At 40.7% G+C, this 16,709-nt stretch overlaps 1 protein-coding gene across 4 annotated transcripts in view; it reads left to right on the top strand.

Moving 5' to 3' along the window:
- The window catches only part of PDE4B (phosphodiesterase 4B), a 402,561-nt gene that overhangs the window by 302,879 nt on the left and 82,973 nt on the right, over nucleotides 1–16,709 (top strand). For all 4 annotated transcript variants that reach the window (XM_084635764.1, XM_084635766.1, XM_084635763.1 and 1 more), the window contains 3 exons: nucleotides 9,717–9,911; nucleotides 12,824–12,860; nucleotides 13,014–13,084. In XM_084635764.1, the coding sequence (XP_084491890.1) occupies nucleotides 9,717–9,911; nucleotides 12,824–12,860; nucleotides 13,014–13,084 (303 nt within the window). The remainder of the gene's footprint in view (nucleotides 1–9,716; nucleotides 9,912–12,823; nucleotides 12,861–13,013; nucleotides 13,085–16,709) is intronic.

Here is a 16,709-nt window from a genome sequence, read left to right as displayed (position 1 = left end):
AAATTGTGGGTTTGTTTTTTATTAAGTCTGTGTGTTTTCCAGCATGGTGCGTAGGACTTAGTTGTATTTTACATTCAAGTGGAATTTCTCTTGGCATTTCATTTTGTTATTCCTCTGTTTATTAATTTGTTGCAGTAATAGTTTTTGCATCCATGACTGAAACAAGTGCCTCAATCAGCAGGTGTCTAAGCAAGTTACTGTTAACTTGTGCCATCTACTGGCTGTCTCTGTTCTTGCACTATCAGAGGCTCGTTCACCAGCACATCTACCAATGTGATATGTGCCAGTAATGCCCCTCTTCCATGTACATTGGCCAAACTGGACAGTCTCTACGCAAAAGAATAAATGGACACAAATCAGACGTCAAGAATTATAACATTCAAAAACCAGTCGGAGAACACTTCAATCTCTCTGGTCACTTGATTACAGACCTAAATGTGGCAATACTAGAACAAAAAACTTCAAAAACAGACTCCAGCGAGAAACTGCTGAATTGAAATTAATTTGCAAACTGGACACCATTAAATTAGGCTTGAATAAAGACTGGGAGTGGATGGGTCATTACACAAGGTAAAACTATTTCCCCATGCTTATTTTTCCCCCTACTGTTACACCTTCTTGTCTTTTTCCCCCTACTGTTGGACACAGGCCATCCTGATTATTACTACAAATGGTGTTTTTTCTTCTGCTGATAATAGCTCACCTTAACTGATCATTCTTGTTATAGTGGGTATGGCAACACCCATTTTTTCATGTTCTCTGTGTATCTATCTATCTATCTTCTTACTGTATTTTCCACTGCACGCATCCAATGAAGTGGGTTTCAGCCCACAAAAGCTTATGCTCAAATACATTTGTTAGTCTCTAAGGTGCCACAAGTACTCCTTGTTCTTTTTCTGTTCTTACTGTTTATTATGGTTTTATTAGGGCGTGAAATGCAGAAGGACTGAGGGAGAATGCAGTTCCCCTTATTAAAATAAATTATGTTACTAAATACAAACATAAGGCAAAAGGCTTACCTAGTTCTATTATTATTATTACTTTGTTATTATTATTATGTATTATTACAAAATATTCTCATTTATATTAGAGAAATATCTTGAATAATATAATAATAAAGTAATAATAATAACAATACCTAGCTTTTTATATAGCTTTTTCATCCATAGAAGAATACAAGATCCCTTTTAATTCTGTGTTCCCTGCATACCTAACATTCCCCGTGACTCCTGGGAGTTTTCTTAATAAGACAGAGTAAATATGATGAAGGGCTTGAATGTACCTAATGGTACAGCCGCATTGCCCCAGAGGGAGCGCAAGCAGACATACTGTCTTCTCCCAGGACTCTGTGGCATTGCAGAAGTAATGCACACACTGCTTTTGGGGTTTCCACTTACTACTCCAGTGTTGCCAGCCAGCTCCTTGGGTTGGTGCAGGGCCGTCCTTACCCAGATGCAAAGTATGCAGCTGCGTAAGGCACCAGGAAATTTGGGGCTTCACGTTTCCTGGTGCCCTGCACAGCTGCGTACTGCTCCAGCCCCAGCCCCACCCCACCCCACCTCTTCCCGCCCCTGGCCCCTTCCCCGCCCGAGTCCCACCTCTTCCCACCATGCTCCGCCCCAGCCCTGCCCCCACTCCCCTGAGGAGTGCAGCAGGGCCAGGCCTGTACTCACCGGCGGTGGGAAGTGAAGTGGCCCGGCCCCAGCCGCGCCGCCGTTGAGTGCTGGGGGTGGTCCCCCCATCCCCCAAGCCAGAGCCCCCCCACCCTCCCTGCGGAGGCCTGCCCCCTTCCCCCTCCCCCCCGTGGGTGGGCTGCGTAGGGCCCCAGAATAGCTAAGGATGACCCTGGGTTGGTGTATAGGGGAGCTGTGCCATTGCCTCCTCTATGTTTCATCTTACTCTTTTTGTGGGGTTCATGCCCTCCCACGACAGTAGGCACAGAGCAGTCCCCGTGCTCCCTCAGATACAGAGGCTGCAATTCTGCCTGGTTCTTATGCAGGTGTGGGGTGAGAAGGGGTTTCTCCCTCCCCACTGTGGATCCATGTAGTGGCCAGGATTTGGCCCTGATGGAACAGCAGTTCACAGGATGTGGTAAAATTCTTCTCTTTTTCTGGTTTCTAGTCTGAATATGTCCTTAGTTTCGTTTTCATGTCAGTCTTACTCTTTGCTGACTAGCGGTGTCCATGGAGTTTCCCTTTTGATCTGTTGTTTTGTTTCTGTTGTTGTTCATTGATCTTTGGAATGAACTCAACCCAACTAATGTCTGGTTGATGATTCATGCCTGTTCCTGAACTGCATTTATTTTAAAAATAAAAAGGCCTCAGGGATTATGTAAAAGGCCATTTGTCTCAATAAGTCTTTCTACAGTAGGAATCTACTCTAACCTTTTTAATAAGCCAGCAATTCAGTCTTTGCTTTTCTGTTATTTTCTTGCACATAGACTTCATAGTTTACACAAGTCAGTCGTTAACAAATGCCTATTTTACCATAGATTATAAAGCCAGAAGGGTCCCGGTGATCATCTAAAGTGACCACCTGTGTAAAACCAAAAGCCATAGGACTTTTCTCAATTAATTCCTGTTTGAACAAGAGCAGATATTTTAGAAAAAATCCAATCTTGATTTAAAAATTTCCAGTGATGGAGAATGCACCATAATTCTTGGTAAATTGTTCCAGTGTTTAGTTACCCCCACTGTTAAAAATGTGCAGCTTATTTCTAATGTGACTTTGGCTAGCTTCAACTTCCAGCTACTAGATCTTGTTATATCTTTGTCTGCTAGATTGAAGAGCCCTCTGTGATCAAATTTTACAATTAGGGTATGTATGTCTTTTAGCTAGATGTCTGTAAATACCATTGTTATTTAGCTGAGCTTTTTCTGTTGATTTTCTGTGCACAAATAAGGATATGTACTGAGTCATTCATAAAAGAAAATACTGATGTCTATTCAGCTATATATCATTTTGTAGATGTACTTAAGTCATTCTTAAGAGCCATAATATAGCATAGTGATTATAGGAATCTCCTTCATTGCATACTGTATAAACCAGTGCTCTGAATTTGGGTTTCATAGGAATCATAGAATAACAGGGTTGGAAGGGACCTCAGGAGGTCATCTAGTCCAACCCCCTGCTCAAAGCAGGACCAACCCCAACTAAATCATCCCAGCCAGGGCTTTGTCAAACCTGACCTTAAAAAATTCTAAGGAAGGAGATTCCACCACCTCCCTAGGTAATGCATTCCAGTGCTTCACCACCCTCCTAGTGAAAAAGATTTTCCTAATATCCAACCTAAACCACCCCCACTGCAACTTGAGACCATTACTCCTTGTTCTGTCATCTGCTACCACTGACAACAGTCTAGATCCATCCTAGATCCACCCCCTTTCAGGTAGTTGAAAGCAGCTATCAAATCCCCCCTCATTCTTCTCTTCCACGGACTAAACAATCCCAGTTCCCTCAACCTCTCCTCATAAGTCATGTGTTCCAGTCCCCTAATCATTTTTGTTGCCCTCCGCTGGACTCTTTCCAATTCTTCCACATCCTTCTTGTAGTGTGGGGCCCAAAACTGGACACAGTACTCCAGATGAGGCCTCACCAATGTCGAATAGAGGGGAACGACCACGTCCCTTGATCTGCTGGCAATGCCCCTACATATACATCCCGAAATGCCATTGGCCTTCTTGGCAACAAGGGCACACTGTTGACTCATATCCAGCTTCTTGTCCACTGTAACCCCTAGGTTCTTTTCTGCAGAACTGCTGCCGAGCCATTCGGTCCCTAGTCTGTAGCGGTTCATGGGATTCTTCCGTCCTAAGAGCAGGACTCTGCACTTGTCCTTGTTGAACCTCATCAGATTTATTTTGGCCCAATCCTCCAATTTGTCTAGGTCCCTCTGTATCCTATCCCTACCCTCCAGCGTATCGATCTCTCCTCCCAGTTTAGTGTCATCTGCAAACTTGCTGAGGGTGCAATCCACACCATCCTCCAGATCATTTTTGAAGATATTGAACAAAACCGGCCCCAGGACCGACCCTTGGGGCACTCCACTTGATACCAGCTGCCAACTAGACATGGAGCCATTGATCACTACCCGTTGAGCCTGACAATCTAGCCAACTTTCTATCCACCTTATAGTCCATTCATCAAGCCCATACTTCTTTAACTTGCTGGCAAGAATACTGTGGGAGACTATGTCAAAAGCTTTGCTAAAGTCAAGGAACAACACATCCACCGCTTTCCCCTCATCCACAGAGCCAGTTATCTCGTCATAGAAGGCAATTAGATTAGTCAGGCATGACTTGCCCTTGGTGAATCCATGCTGACTGTTCCTGATCACTATCCTCTCCTCTAAGTGCTTCAGAATTGATTCCTCGAGGACCTGCTCCATGATTTTTCCAGGGACTGAGGTGAGGCTGACTGGCCTGTAGTTCCCAGGATCCTTCTCCTTCCCTTTTTTAAAGATGGGCACTACCATTAGCCTTTTTCCAGTCGTCCAGGACTTCCCCCGTTCGCCATGAGTTTTCAAAGATAATGGCCAATGGCTCTGCAATCACATCCGCCAACTTCTTTAGCACTCTCGGCTGCAGCGCATCCGGCCCCATGGACTTGTGCTCGTCCAGCTTTTCTAAATAGTCCCTAACCACCTCTTTCTCCACAGAGGGCTGGTCACCTCCTCCCCATGCTGTGCTGCCCAGTGCAGTAGTCTGGGAGCTGACCTTGTTTGTGAAGACAGAGGCAAAAAAAGCATTGAGTACATTAGCTTTTTCCACATCCTCTGTCACTAGGTTGCCTCCCTCATTCAGTAAGGGGCCCACACTTTCCTTGACTTTCTTCTTGTTGCTAACATACCTGAAGAAACCCTTCTTGTTACTCTTAACATCTCTTGCTAGCTGCAATTCCAAGTGTGATTTGGCCTTCCTGATTTCATTCTGCATGCCCGAGCATATTTTTATACTCTTCCCTGGTCATTTGTCCAACCTTCCACTTCTTGTAAGCTTCTTTTTTGTGTTTAAGATCAGCAAGGATTTCACTGTTAAGTCAAGCTGGTTGCCTCCAATATTTACTATTCTTTCTACACATCGGGATGGTTTGTCCCTGTAACCTCAATAAGGATTCTTTAAAATACAGTCAACTCTCCTGGACTCCTTTCCCCCTCATGTTATTCTCCCAGGGGATCCTGCCCATCAGTTCCCTGAGGGAGTCAAAGTCTGCTTTTCTGAAGTCCAGGGTCCGTATTCTGCTGCTCTCCTTTCTTCCCTGTGTCAGGATCCTGAACTTGACCATCTCATGGTCACTGCCTCCCAGGTTCCCATCCACTTTTGCTTCCCCTACTAATTCTTCCCGGTTTGTGAACAGCAGGTCAAGAAGAGCTCTGCCCCTAGTTGGTTCCTCCACACTTGCACCAGAAAATTGTCCCCTACACTTTCCAAAAACTTCCTGGATTGTCTGTGCACCGCTGTATTGCTCTCCTAGCAGATATCAGGGTGATTGAAGTCTCCCATGAGAACCAGGGCCTGCGATCTAGTAACTTCCGTGAGTTGCCGGAAGAAAGCCTCGTCCACCTCATCCCCCTGGTCCTGTGGTCTATAGCAGACTCCCACCACGACATCACCCTTGTTGCTCACGCTTCTAAATTTAGTCCAGAGACTCTCAGGTTTTTCTGCAGTTTTCATACTTGAGCTCTGAGTAGGAACCTTAACCACGTCACATATCTTAATATTGTTCTTTGCTTTTATCATTTTCATGGGGTTTTGTAATGCCTTAAGGAGTCATTTACTTGCCAGAATAAATCTTGAGCTAAATAACTTGATGTGTATCCAGCTTCGAGGAACTGAAAGGCCAGAAGAAGATCTGGTCTTGTATTTTTCCAGCCCAATATGTGGTTTTTAGAAGCATTAAAACTGTGAAAAATCTGAACCCAAGTACAAATGTACATAATGGTACATTTATGTTTCACTGCCCAGTTCTCCGTGCACAATGTGTTGCTACTAGTACTTTATCAGTTGTTCTTTTATGAATAAATACATGGTATTTGGTATATTAAATAAACAGTTCTTCAAAAATGTTTCTGGCACAAATTGCCATATTAGAGTAGGCAGCATATACTTCTGATGCTTTGGCTGTTACTGCTGTTTCAAGACGAGTTGCTGTAGTCACACCCTATTCTGTTAGATAACAGCTTGAGGGTAACGTTTTGACTCATTGCTTGTCAAGAAAAAGAATTCTGATTTTAATCTATGAGAGGCTGAAGTGTTTGTGCAAAAAGTAACACTAAGTATATGCTTGGTGCCTGGTGTTTGGAAGGGGACAATAGTATGTGTCACCACAGTAACCCTCTATGCCTTTGCTCAGCTGTTCGAATGATATGAATATCATAACGATTAGAAAAAGGCCCAAGCCACAAAGTTCAGATCTAAAGCAGACTTCCAGATCTGAATCTGGCTTGCCCAAAAGCTTGAGGATGCTTGTATCTATAGTTTTTGTTCAGCCCATAATGGAAATAGGGCAGGAGCAAGTTTGAGGGGAGGGTGTTGAGATCCAGAATGTTTTGGTTGATCCTGATCATCCTGTCTGTAATAACAGTTCATTTCTGTACTGTAAGATTCTCATTCTCTCTCTGCAAGACCTGTCAAGTAACCTGGCTTGCACTGGGATTTCTTTGCATATCCATCTGCTTAAAAAAAAAAAATTCCCTACAGTTCATAAGGGTTATACTTCCAAATGCATAACTTAGCTCACAAAGAGAGAAAATATTAAAACCATAGTCACTGATTTTCTTCAAAAAGCCTTTTTTTTTTAACCCTCAGGTCCTTTAGGCATCTGTAGCGTTGCTGTCTTTCTTGCATACTTCACCAACCTTCCTGTGTCATATCTCAGCAATGCCTCTCCTCATTTGCTGGAAGTTAAGGTTGCTTTCAGGCATAATTCAAACCCTCCAGACAAAGGAAATAACATGTTTAATAAAACCTTAAAGTAAGAAGGGAAGAGAAAAGTCTCCTGTGTTCCTTGCCACCTAATGCACTCACAGCCTATAAGGGTTACACGTCCAACTTCAACAGACATGAAAAGAAATACACACCCTAAACTTCATCCAACTCACACACTAATGTACAACCGTAACAGTGACCTCATGTCCTGTTGTATAACAGATTGGCACATCTGATCAGCCTTCCTGTGTAGTAGCTCAGCAATGCCTCGCTTACTATTTATTTATTTTTACAGATGTCAAGAGCATGTTGTGCATTTTACAAGACAAATAGATAAATGAGCTCCCCACCCAAAAGAACTTACAATCCATCATTAGACAGGACAAGTGTAGGTAGCAGCCAGCTGGAAGGGAAGGAGGAGGAAGACCGGGATTACAGTAAGGAAATCCTCCAGGTACTCAGTTTAGGCAAGTCCACATCATGGTGGTTAAAATAAACGTTTGGATTTTTTAAAACAATTATTATTATTATTGTTTACTCACTTCCTGAATGAGGAGAGGGTAGTGGCTTAGTGGACCAGATTGGCCTACAATTATTCTGTCTACAATATTGTAGTTTACAATTGGAGATTTCACTTTTTTAGTTTAAATTGAACACCAGTTATAAAACACTGATCAAACGTCTCAAGAATCAGTTTTATGAAATAAATACTGAAGAACCAGAAAGAGGCAAGGTTCTTTTTATGGAATCCATACCCCCTTTTCATGAACTATGGGATCAGTTACATGCACTCATTATTACTTCCGATCCATGATTCCTGTTTCAGTTGTGCATAGCAGTGATGTTGTGAGCACTTGAGTTTTCTGTGGTTACATGCCATATGGGAATACAAACAAGAAATTAGATGGCTCCACAAAGGTGTTAGACACAAACTTCAAAATAAATATGTGTATTTCATTGCTAATGGAACAACTGATGTCTACTCAAATTTCTCAGTCACACTTTAAGTAAACCTTTAGAAAAGAATGATCTAGGAAGTTGCAGGACACTAACGTAGCCAAAACAAACACTGCAAAAAGATAAAAGTATAGACCCAAACCTGACACCCACATGAATAAACAGTAAAGTTACTCTATCTCAAATCATAGCCACAGCAGGGCCGGCTCCAGGCACCAGTGTTCCAAGCAGGTGCTTGGGGCGGCAGTCAGAAAGGGGCGGCAGCGGTGGCATATCGGCAGCAGCTTCTCTGTTCCTCCATCTGTGGTGGCAATTCGGTGGCAACAGGTTTTTTCACTGCTTGGGGCTGCAAAAACGGTAGAGCCGGCCCTGAGTCACAGCCATTGATTTCAATGGAACTATTTGCATTTAAGGGGAACACAATTTAGCCCTGTATAATAACAAACAGGCTTTGACATAAACTGAAAAAGCAAGAAAATACAGACTGAATTTATCGTTAATTCATTTTGGTTTTGCTTAGATATTGCAGCACATATGGTATTTACATCAGTCAGACTGGTTCCAAAAACCCAACCAAAACTGGCCAGCCTGCTTATTTTGGAAGTTTATGAGGGGTGTCTCCTGCTAAAATGTCCAAAGTGACTTCAATCACATGCTTCAACAACCAAGTTATAAACCCGTAAGAAAGTGGGTGTGCATGGAAATGGTGACAGAAGATTTTAAATAAAAAACAAACTCCATTTTGCTCAACCTAGCAGTTTGAAAGTGGATGAGCTAAAGAAGTATTTCTCACAATGGTTAAGCTGTGAAATGTATTTGAAAGTACAGGCCACAATCTTCAAACTTGGTTGCCTGAAATTAGGCTCCTAAATAAGTGACCTGACTTCCAGAATTGTTGAGGATGCATAACTTTGACTGCTGTCAGTGGTTGGCTGCAGTGCGGATTACAGTTGTTGAGCTGAGCTGCATGCATTCTAAAGAGAATTAATACACTGCGTATGGATAGCATAGTTCTTCAAGTCCTTCACCATCTTTGTACCTTCAAATGAGTATGGTGAGATTGGTATTCAGCTACTTCAGGCTTTCCTGGTACATATTCCCTAACAGTAAGCTTTGTACCATTCTGAAGTCAACTATTTTATGTGCATCTGTGTTAAGCCTTGAAAACTGTCTGTTAGCTCATATCTCATACTAGACACGGCTATAAAAGCTGGGCCTGGACTAGCTTGTTCAGTAATGCTGTTCGAAGATGTCAACTGGATTGTGTGCATTTCATCTACATTATTGCATGTTAACACTGTGAGGATCGTCACTGGGGCTCAGCTAATTGAGATTAGTAAAAGGGAGTTGACCTGTATCACAAGTGTAACCCTGGAGAGAGGGTCGAGGAAAACCACGGAGCCTGGAGGAGTAATCTGTATGTGTGCTGAGTGGATTACAAGTATGTTGAGCTCAGCAAAATTGAGACTGGAGGAAGAGAAAATATGTACAGTGTGAGAAGGAGCTGTAAGGTAAATATGTTAACTTAGACCAAATCCTGCCCTATATCAGCAAAAGTGTATTTGTGAGTGAAATTGGAGGGCTGGAGCAAAGCAACCATTCAGAGAGTTCAGGAGCCATTCTGCTGATGCCCTCTTCCTTTCTTTAATACATCTGTGCAGGAGAGGGCAGGCCTTGCCACAGGTTGAAACCCCCCAAAATAAATGTAAAACTCTGCCTCCTATATTTGAAGCTCTTCACCATACCAGGATAATTTAAAAAGTTTTATGCTATGCTCTGAAAATACAACCATATCAGCAAATGTGCATGAAACCATATGTGTTTTGTTCATAGCTTTGATGTAGAAAATGGCCCGTCATCAGGTCGCAGCCCATTGGACCCCCAGGCCAGTTCTTCTTCAGGACTTGTATTGCATACCACTTTTCCAGGCCACAGCCAGCGCCGGGAGTCATTTCTTTACAGATCAGACAGTGACTATGACTTATCACCAAAGACTATGTCCAGGAACTCATCTCTTCCAAGTGAACAGTGAGTATGAATCTAATTTATATCATTCATCATAATAATGAGACCAAGCACTTTACCAACATCTCTGTAATCCTCTTAATACCCCAAAGAGGTAATTATGTATTTTATAGAGGGAGAACCTGAGGCAAAGTGGTTTTTATTAAACAACACAGGCCAAATCAGGAGTTCATGACCCCCAGCTATGTGCTCACAAGACTCAATGTTTTAGCCTATTAAATAAATGTTTCCCAGCTAATAGAAAAGGATTGCAAATCAATGTTCTGAAATAGCGTTGTTGTTTACTTGTTACTTGTATGAAAATTAGTTCTTTTTTTAATAGATGAGGTTTATTGTTATTTTCAGCCAAATTACCTAAATCACTTACCTTATATTTCAAATATATTCGTATGTTTTTATATGATATTTTGGTTTTTTGTAATGTATGGTTAATATAATACAGTGAAGACCATGTTAGCAAACATGTATAGATGGATGGATAGACAGGATTGGTACAAAATATGTCATGTAGATTAAATAGGTTTACTTGATTTGCAGTGCTTTAGTTTAAAGTGCACATTTTAACATTTTTCTGTTGCCTTTTCTTGGTGGCTTGGTAGAAGACCACATGTCACTGGAGAAACTGGCCTCATTAGACACACCTTTCCATGCTTTAAATGAAGGCAGGTAACCAAACCTATGTGCCAGTAATTATATTCCAGGAACTGAATGCCTCTTAATGGGCAAAGGCCTCAATATTCATAACGTTATATGAAGGGAAAAAATTGAGATAATTTTTCAAATGAATTTAATTCTGGGGAAAGGTGCCAGAAATTGAAGATTCTTTCTATAGCTCAGATCGAGCATGAGACTGCTGCAGTCCCGGTTTCCCCATGCAGCTCTGTTCACGTTCCCATGACCAGCAGGAACTGTCTCAAGGCAGCTCAGCTACTGGAGGGTAGTTCATTCTTCATGTCTAATCAGTTTTTAGTCTCGCTACAGAGACTACCAAGGCTATGCCAACTAGTGCCAACCGTGAGGGCAGGTTTTATGATAGAACTCCTGTTTGAGACCGTGAACTCATTTCATGGGTCAGTTAAGTAGCCACCCAATGGTGGTTATTGAAGACGAGATTGTATCTGCTGACCTTGCACACAGTGTCTATATCCAATTACCAGTTGGCATTAATTTATAAAATAGGTGGTGGTTTCATAAGAAATAGTCTCATAATTAGAAACTGGGGGCAGTAAATAGGTAAAGTATAATGGATTATAGTGTATTCTTGTTTTTCATGAGTGTGAAGGATCTCTCAGACTTCTGTAGCATTTTAATGGAAACTTATAGGATTTGTATAAGTATTTCTAAAGGACCTTGTAGAGTACCATAGTAATTACTAGTGGAGGGGATATATAAACCTTAGACACAAAAGTTTCAAAATTAATTAAAGGTATTGGGGCTTTATTTCATTTCTAAATATTAACTTATTGCCTATTTTAGAGCAGAAATTAAGCCCTGTACAGTCCTGAAAAATTGGTATTAATGCACACACAGGAAATTATGTATAAATGCCATGACCTCAGAAAATAAGAACATTGGATATATGTGGTGTTATCAGGAACATGTATAAATTCAAAATTTCAGGCATGAGCTCTTAATGTGAGAGCAAATAAATTTACAAATTAAGAACAGCACTTATTCTCCATTAAGTTCAAAAGCTCTCTTTTTTTCTCTAAAAACAAAGTTAAAAAGATTATTATATATTATATGAATTATAAATATTTTATAGTGTAGTAGAAATCTAAAAGTTAGAAAGATGGTCCAGCTATCATGAGAAATACCTACCAAAAAATCTCTAGCTATAGTTAGCATTTAGCAAATATTTATATAAGAGACTGTAACATCTCTAAGTTATGTAAATAATATATTATAAGCTAATAATATGTTTTACATTTGACAAAAAATATAATTATCTGCTGAAGCAAAAGGATTTGTTGTAATGGCTAAGGTCAATCAATGCAAATCTGCATACTAAAGTATGTGTACTATAAAAAGCTTGGTATGATATGTACTCAACTGGATAAAATGCTCAGTACATATTTAGTTGATTATAAATACAAATACATAATATTTACCAAACCCCCCCACCAAAGATAGTAATGCATTTTGCACAGTACATATTCTCTAATCTTCCATGATGAAAATCTACAGACAAGAAACAATGTTTAAATAACATTAAAGGCTGTGACACAAATCAACAAAAGCCAGGAAATTCAAAGATGACCTTTACTCAGACCGTTATGCTTTTTTTTCCATCACAGTATGAGTGAGCCACCTTAACCTTGAATTTCCTGGCATTTATTGCCTTGTGTTACCAAAACTGAGCAGTTTTTCCAGCTTCATTTGTTTTTTGTCTGTGAACATGCACAGTGACTAGGGGACATTTCCATTAGGAGCAAGCTTTTATGTAATTTAAAGAAACAGTACGTGTAGTAAAGATTTATTTTTGAATAGTGGGGCTATTTGAGAAAACATTGCATTGTAAAATACTCTTTTTCCCATTTGAAATTAAACTGTGTTTGATATAAATATTTATATTTGCTCATAAATGTTAAGGAGCCAGTTTTTAGTTCCAGCCTTGAGTTTTGCTTACACAAATCAGGCAGTTGAATATCCAGCTTCTATATTGTGTTTGTGTGCACTGAATGGGTGCCCACCCACTTTAGTAGATGCATCCATTTGCTAGCAAGCAAAAGTTGCAGCACAAAATAAAAGGCTAGCATAATGCTTGGTTTGGCTGTCTGTATATTAATGATTACATTCTGTGCAGAATTTTTACATCATACAATTTGATGAGTATGTGTATGTACAGTACTAAAATACTGATAATTATTCTCTGACATACAATGATTCACACTTTTTTTTTTCATTTATTTTAGACATGGAGATGACCTGATTGTTACACCTTTTGCGCAGGTAAATTTCAAATAGTCTCTTTGTTTAGACTATAATATCATAGATAAATTGAATGGAATAGAAAGTTGTCCTTCAGCATCTATGCTCCTGTATTAATACATATATTGAAAACGTGCATGTTTGTAAAATATTATATGTTTTTGTTTACTTTAGGTCCTGGCAAGTTTACGAAGTGTGAGAAATAACTTTACGTTATTGACAAATTTGCATGGAACATCAAACAAGTAAGCTTTCTGCTTTTAATTAAATTCATTGTTAAGTTAAGTTAAATTCTTGGACCAGATTTTCAATCTGAATTCAATCCAGCTTCCCTTTGTTCAGGCAAAGGTTTCCACCTGCTAAGAACTGTCTGTAGTTTTGGCCATGGGATGAACTTAAAGAAAAATAGTCATATTTAGATCATAACCTCTTTGGTTCGGGACTGTCTATTACTCTTTGTTTGCCTGATGCAGGGAGACCCAAATTCTTGGTTGGTCCCCAGGCATTACTGTAATAAACATAATTACTACTACTAATATGTCTAACTACTAATATTTCTGCTTGTTATTCAGTGCATATGCTGGAAAACTGGCCCATTGTGAGAGTATCTAATGCAGAGGCATGAGTACGTTTTAACATTTAGAAAATTACCCGTTAGCTCATTTGTATGGTACTTCAAACCTTAGCAACTAGATGGCGAACTTCACTGTAATTCATGTCAAATAAAGTTGTACAAATATAAATCTCAGGATGAGAAAATTACTGGCAGTACATTTGGGGGTATATTTTATTATGGCATTTACATTTCTTAGTATTGATTGTATGTGAATATTGGTATTTGAAAACCAGAAAATTTGATTATATTTAATGGTGAATGAAATGCAGAGTTCTCCTATCTGGTGCAGATAAGTCTCTAAAGTTGGAATGCAAATAGAAAGCTTATCAGCACCTTTGGAAGTCTTGTTCCTCTTCTTTGTTTCCCATCCTTGGCCATTCCTTCTCCATCTGTTCTTGCCCATCAGTTGGCTCCTTCCCTTTTATTTTCATTTCTTCCCCTTTCCCCAACCTGCCTGCTGCCATCACTGCCTCTCTTCATCTGAAAACAATGCACTGGCTCTCAGGTGACTGAGCCGAATGGAGCAGCTGGAGCTGATGGCCCTTTTGTGTGTGTGAAGGCAGAGAACAGCCTTGGAACAAAGCAGCCCAGGAGCCACTGCTGCTTTAAGAGGGAGAAGAAGGGATTCAGGAGCGGAGCAGCCCAAACAATATTAACTGTCCGTTCCAGTAGGGAAGTAGGGGGAAGGCAGAAAAGCCCGGGTACTGCTGCTCTCTGGTAAGGCTGGAGCGAGGGCACAGAGTGGCTGAAGATAGAGCAGTTCCCAAGAAGGAGACAGGTGGGACGTCATCCTGTGCTGAGCCTAGAAGGATATCCCAGGAAGCCTGCAGAGCCTAATTTTTTTATTATTAGTAGTGGTAGTAGTAGCAGTATTAAGCTTCTGCCTGCAGTTTCCAGCAGCAACAGCAGAGAGCACCAGTGTGATTCTTCCAGCACAGGGGACTGTTTTTCTCTCCCCATCCTACCTTGGACCTATCCATAATTTAATGCTGCCCCTGGAAAGGGCTTGGTCTTTGAGAGGAGCGGGAGGTCTATACAGTGAGGGGCCTGAGCTCCGACCTGCATTCTAAGCTATCATAGGCTGAACCCAGGCCCTCCTCTCCTTTCCTTTTTCCTTGCCCAGGAGGCAAAGAACAAGCCTTTTCCCAGAATGCCAGCCTCGAGGAGGAGGAGGAGGAGAAAAAGCTCCTGGCCTCAAGGAGAGTGGGAGAGAAGAACCCGCTGGTTCCTGGTGGGCAGAATCTCCCAAGAGAGAGGGGCTGGATGTAATTGGGTACAGAGGGGAATGCTGAGTGGTGGTGAGCAATTGTAAAGGGGCAAATGATGGACTTGAGTGATTTGTTGGAAAGTCTGTGATGCTGCACACTAGTGTCTTCAGAAAGAGAGAACCATGCACTGGAAAGTGCTCCTGGGACTGACTTCTGATCCCACTTACTCTCTGTCCTCGGCTGAGCTAACTCTTCATCTGTCTGCAGTGCTGCCCCAACTCAGTAACTTTATCTGGCATGATAAACAGGAAAAAAGGTTAAGTAGGAGGGGAGGAAGAAATAATATTTATAAACTATCATTTTAAAAAGATGAGTTATCATCCAGTTTCCCACTCTGGATTTCCCAGCCTTTTATCAGGAGCACAGTGTGCTGTTTCACACCCAGACCCATTAGTCACATTTGACTAATCTGTAATACTGACCAGCATCATTTTCAGTCATTTATTAAAGAAACTGTTCCTCTAGTTCTTTATGTACACGCACACATACACACGAGCTAGAGAGGCAGTTTCATTAGTAGATGACTGAAAACAAGATATAATATGAGATGGAAAATATATTTGCAAGTAAAATCCAGAGTAGTACATACAATAAACTTAATTTTAAATCTAAAGTGCTCAGCATGTTAATTTTCATTTTAAGATATTTTTTTCTGATGTGGAGTAGAAAGCATTGGAACCAAGTAAAATGTTCTTTTAACCCTCTTGTCCTGAACATTTTCCATCGTGCTTAGCCTTTTATATTGCCCCAGTCATCGTGATCATTTGTTTCTGTGTTCTGCTTTGAAATAGCCACTTCATATGAAGTCACCATTAATATCACTTCTGGGTTAGCCAGGGGTATCGTTGAAAAGTACTATCTGGTAGGTCCTTGGAATTTCGCTCTTGAAATTGTCTGTTTTAGGTGACACCTATTAAGGTTCCCTAACATTTTCTGACACAGCATCCCACTTTCATTTGCATATAGCTTTGAAAACTTTAATCTTGCAGAGTAAAATTTCCCATGCTTTATGTTTGCCTCTGTTGTATTTTTATTATTATTATTATTTAAAGTTTTAAACAATTCAGCCATTTTCAAGAGGTGGGATAGTTAAAAATTGATAGTTCTGGTTAGGTTTTTAAAAAAGGTTTCAGATCATTTTTTGAACACCTGTAGAATCTCAAAGGTTTGGAGTCACAATCTGCAGTTCAGCAGGGGTGGCAACCTTGATGTCGGAGAGGTGTCTTTCCTTGTTTCTGTGAATATAATCCCAGATTGGTCTGATTTATAAACCATGGAAAATCATCATTTGCACAGCTAAAGTAGAACTTATTCACTTAAAACATTATATATCAAACATTCCAAATTTCTTCCCAGGACCTGTGTACTTTCTGCATTGTTTCCAAACAACTGCACAGAACGGGACATAGGCAGAATGCATCCAGACCCTGCTCCTCCCCATCAAAATATCCTTTGGCTAAGAGGGAGGAACACTGGGCTCGTGCAATTTTATATCCGGGATGAGTTAGTATTATAGAGCTGAAGGTCCCTTTTTCAGCAAACTTAGGTGGTTTGCCTTTTCACCACTAGGTTGTGATAGAAGCCAGGATGAAAATAACATGGAGTTTTGCTGCTTACATGGGGAAGCAGAATTATGACAATTTTGCAGGGATGGTGACTGTGCCCTTAATTAACAGGAATTTACCCCTTTTCAAAGAGGGTTGTGATTTGGGGCCAGATTTTCCAATGAATTTAGGAGTCAGATTTTCAAGTGCTCAGCACAGACAGTTGGGGGCAGATTTTCAAAATAATTTAGCATCCAGCATGCTCCCCAAAATGCTGAACTCTTCTGAGAATCTAGTTACATATTTAAATTTCCCACATGGGAGCTGAACTCTTGAAAATCTGACTGTTTTGTGGGTGCTGAGCCCTTCTGGAAATTCTGGTTGTAGGGATTATTTTGGTCCCCCCTTGCCTCTGGAATACTAGGTGACATTGGCTAAAAAT

Source organism: Lepidochelys olivacea, assembly GCF_965140295.1.
Source record: "Lepidochelys olivacea isolate rLepOli2 genome assembly, chromosome: 8".
NCBI lineage: Eukaryota > Metazoa > Chordata > Testudines > Cheloniidae > Lepidochelys > Lepidochelys olivacea.
The sequence above is the reverse complement of the archived record's forward strand: the minus strand, read 5'-3'. Positions and strand labels throughout refer to the sequence as shown.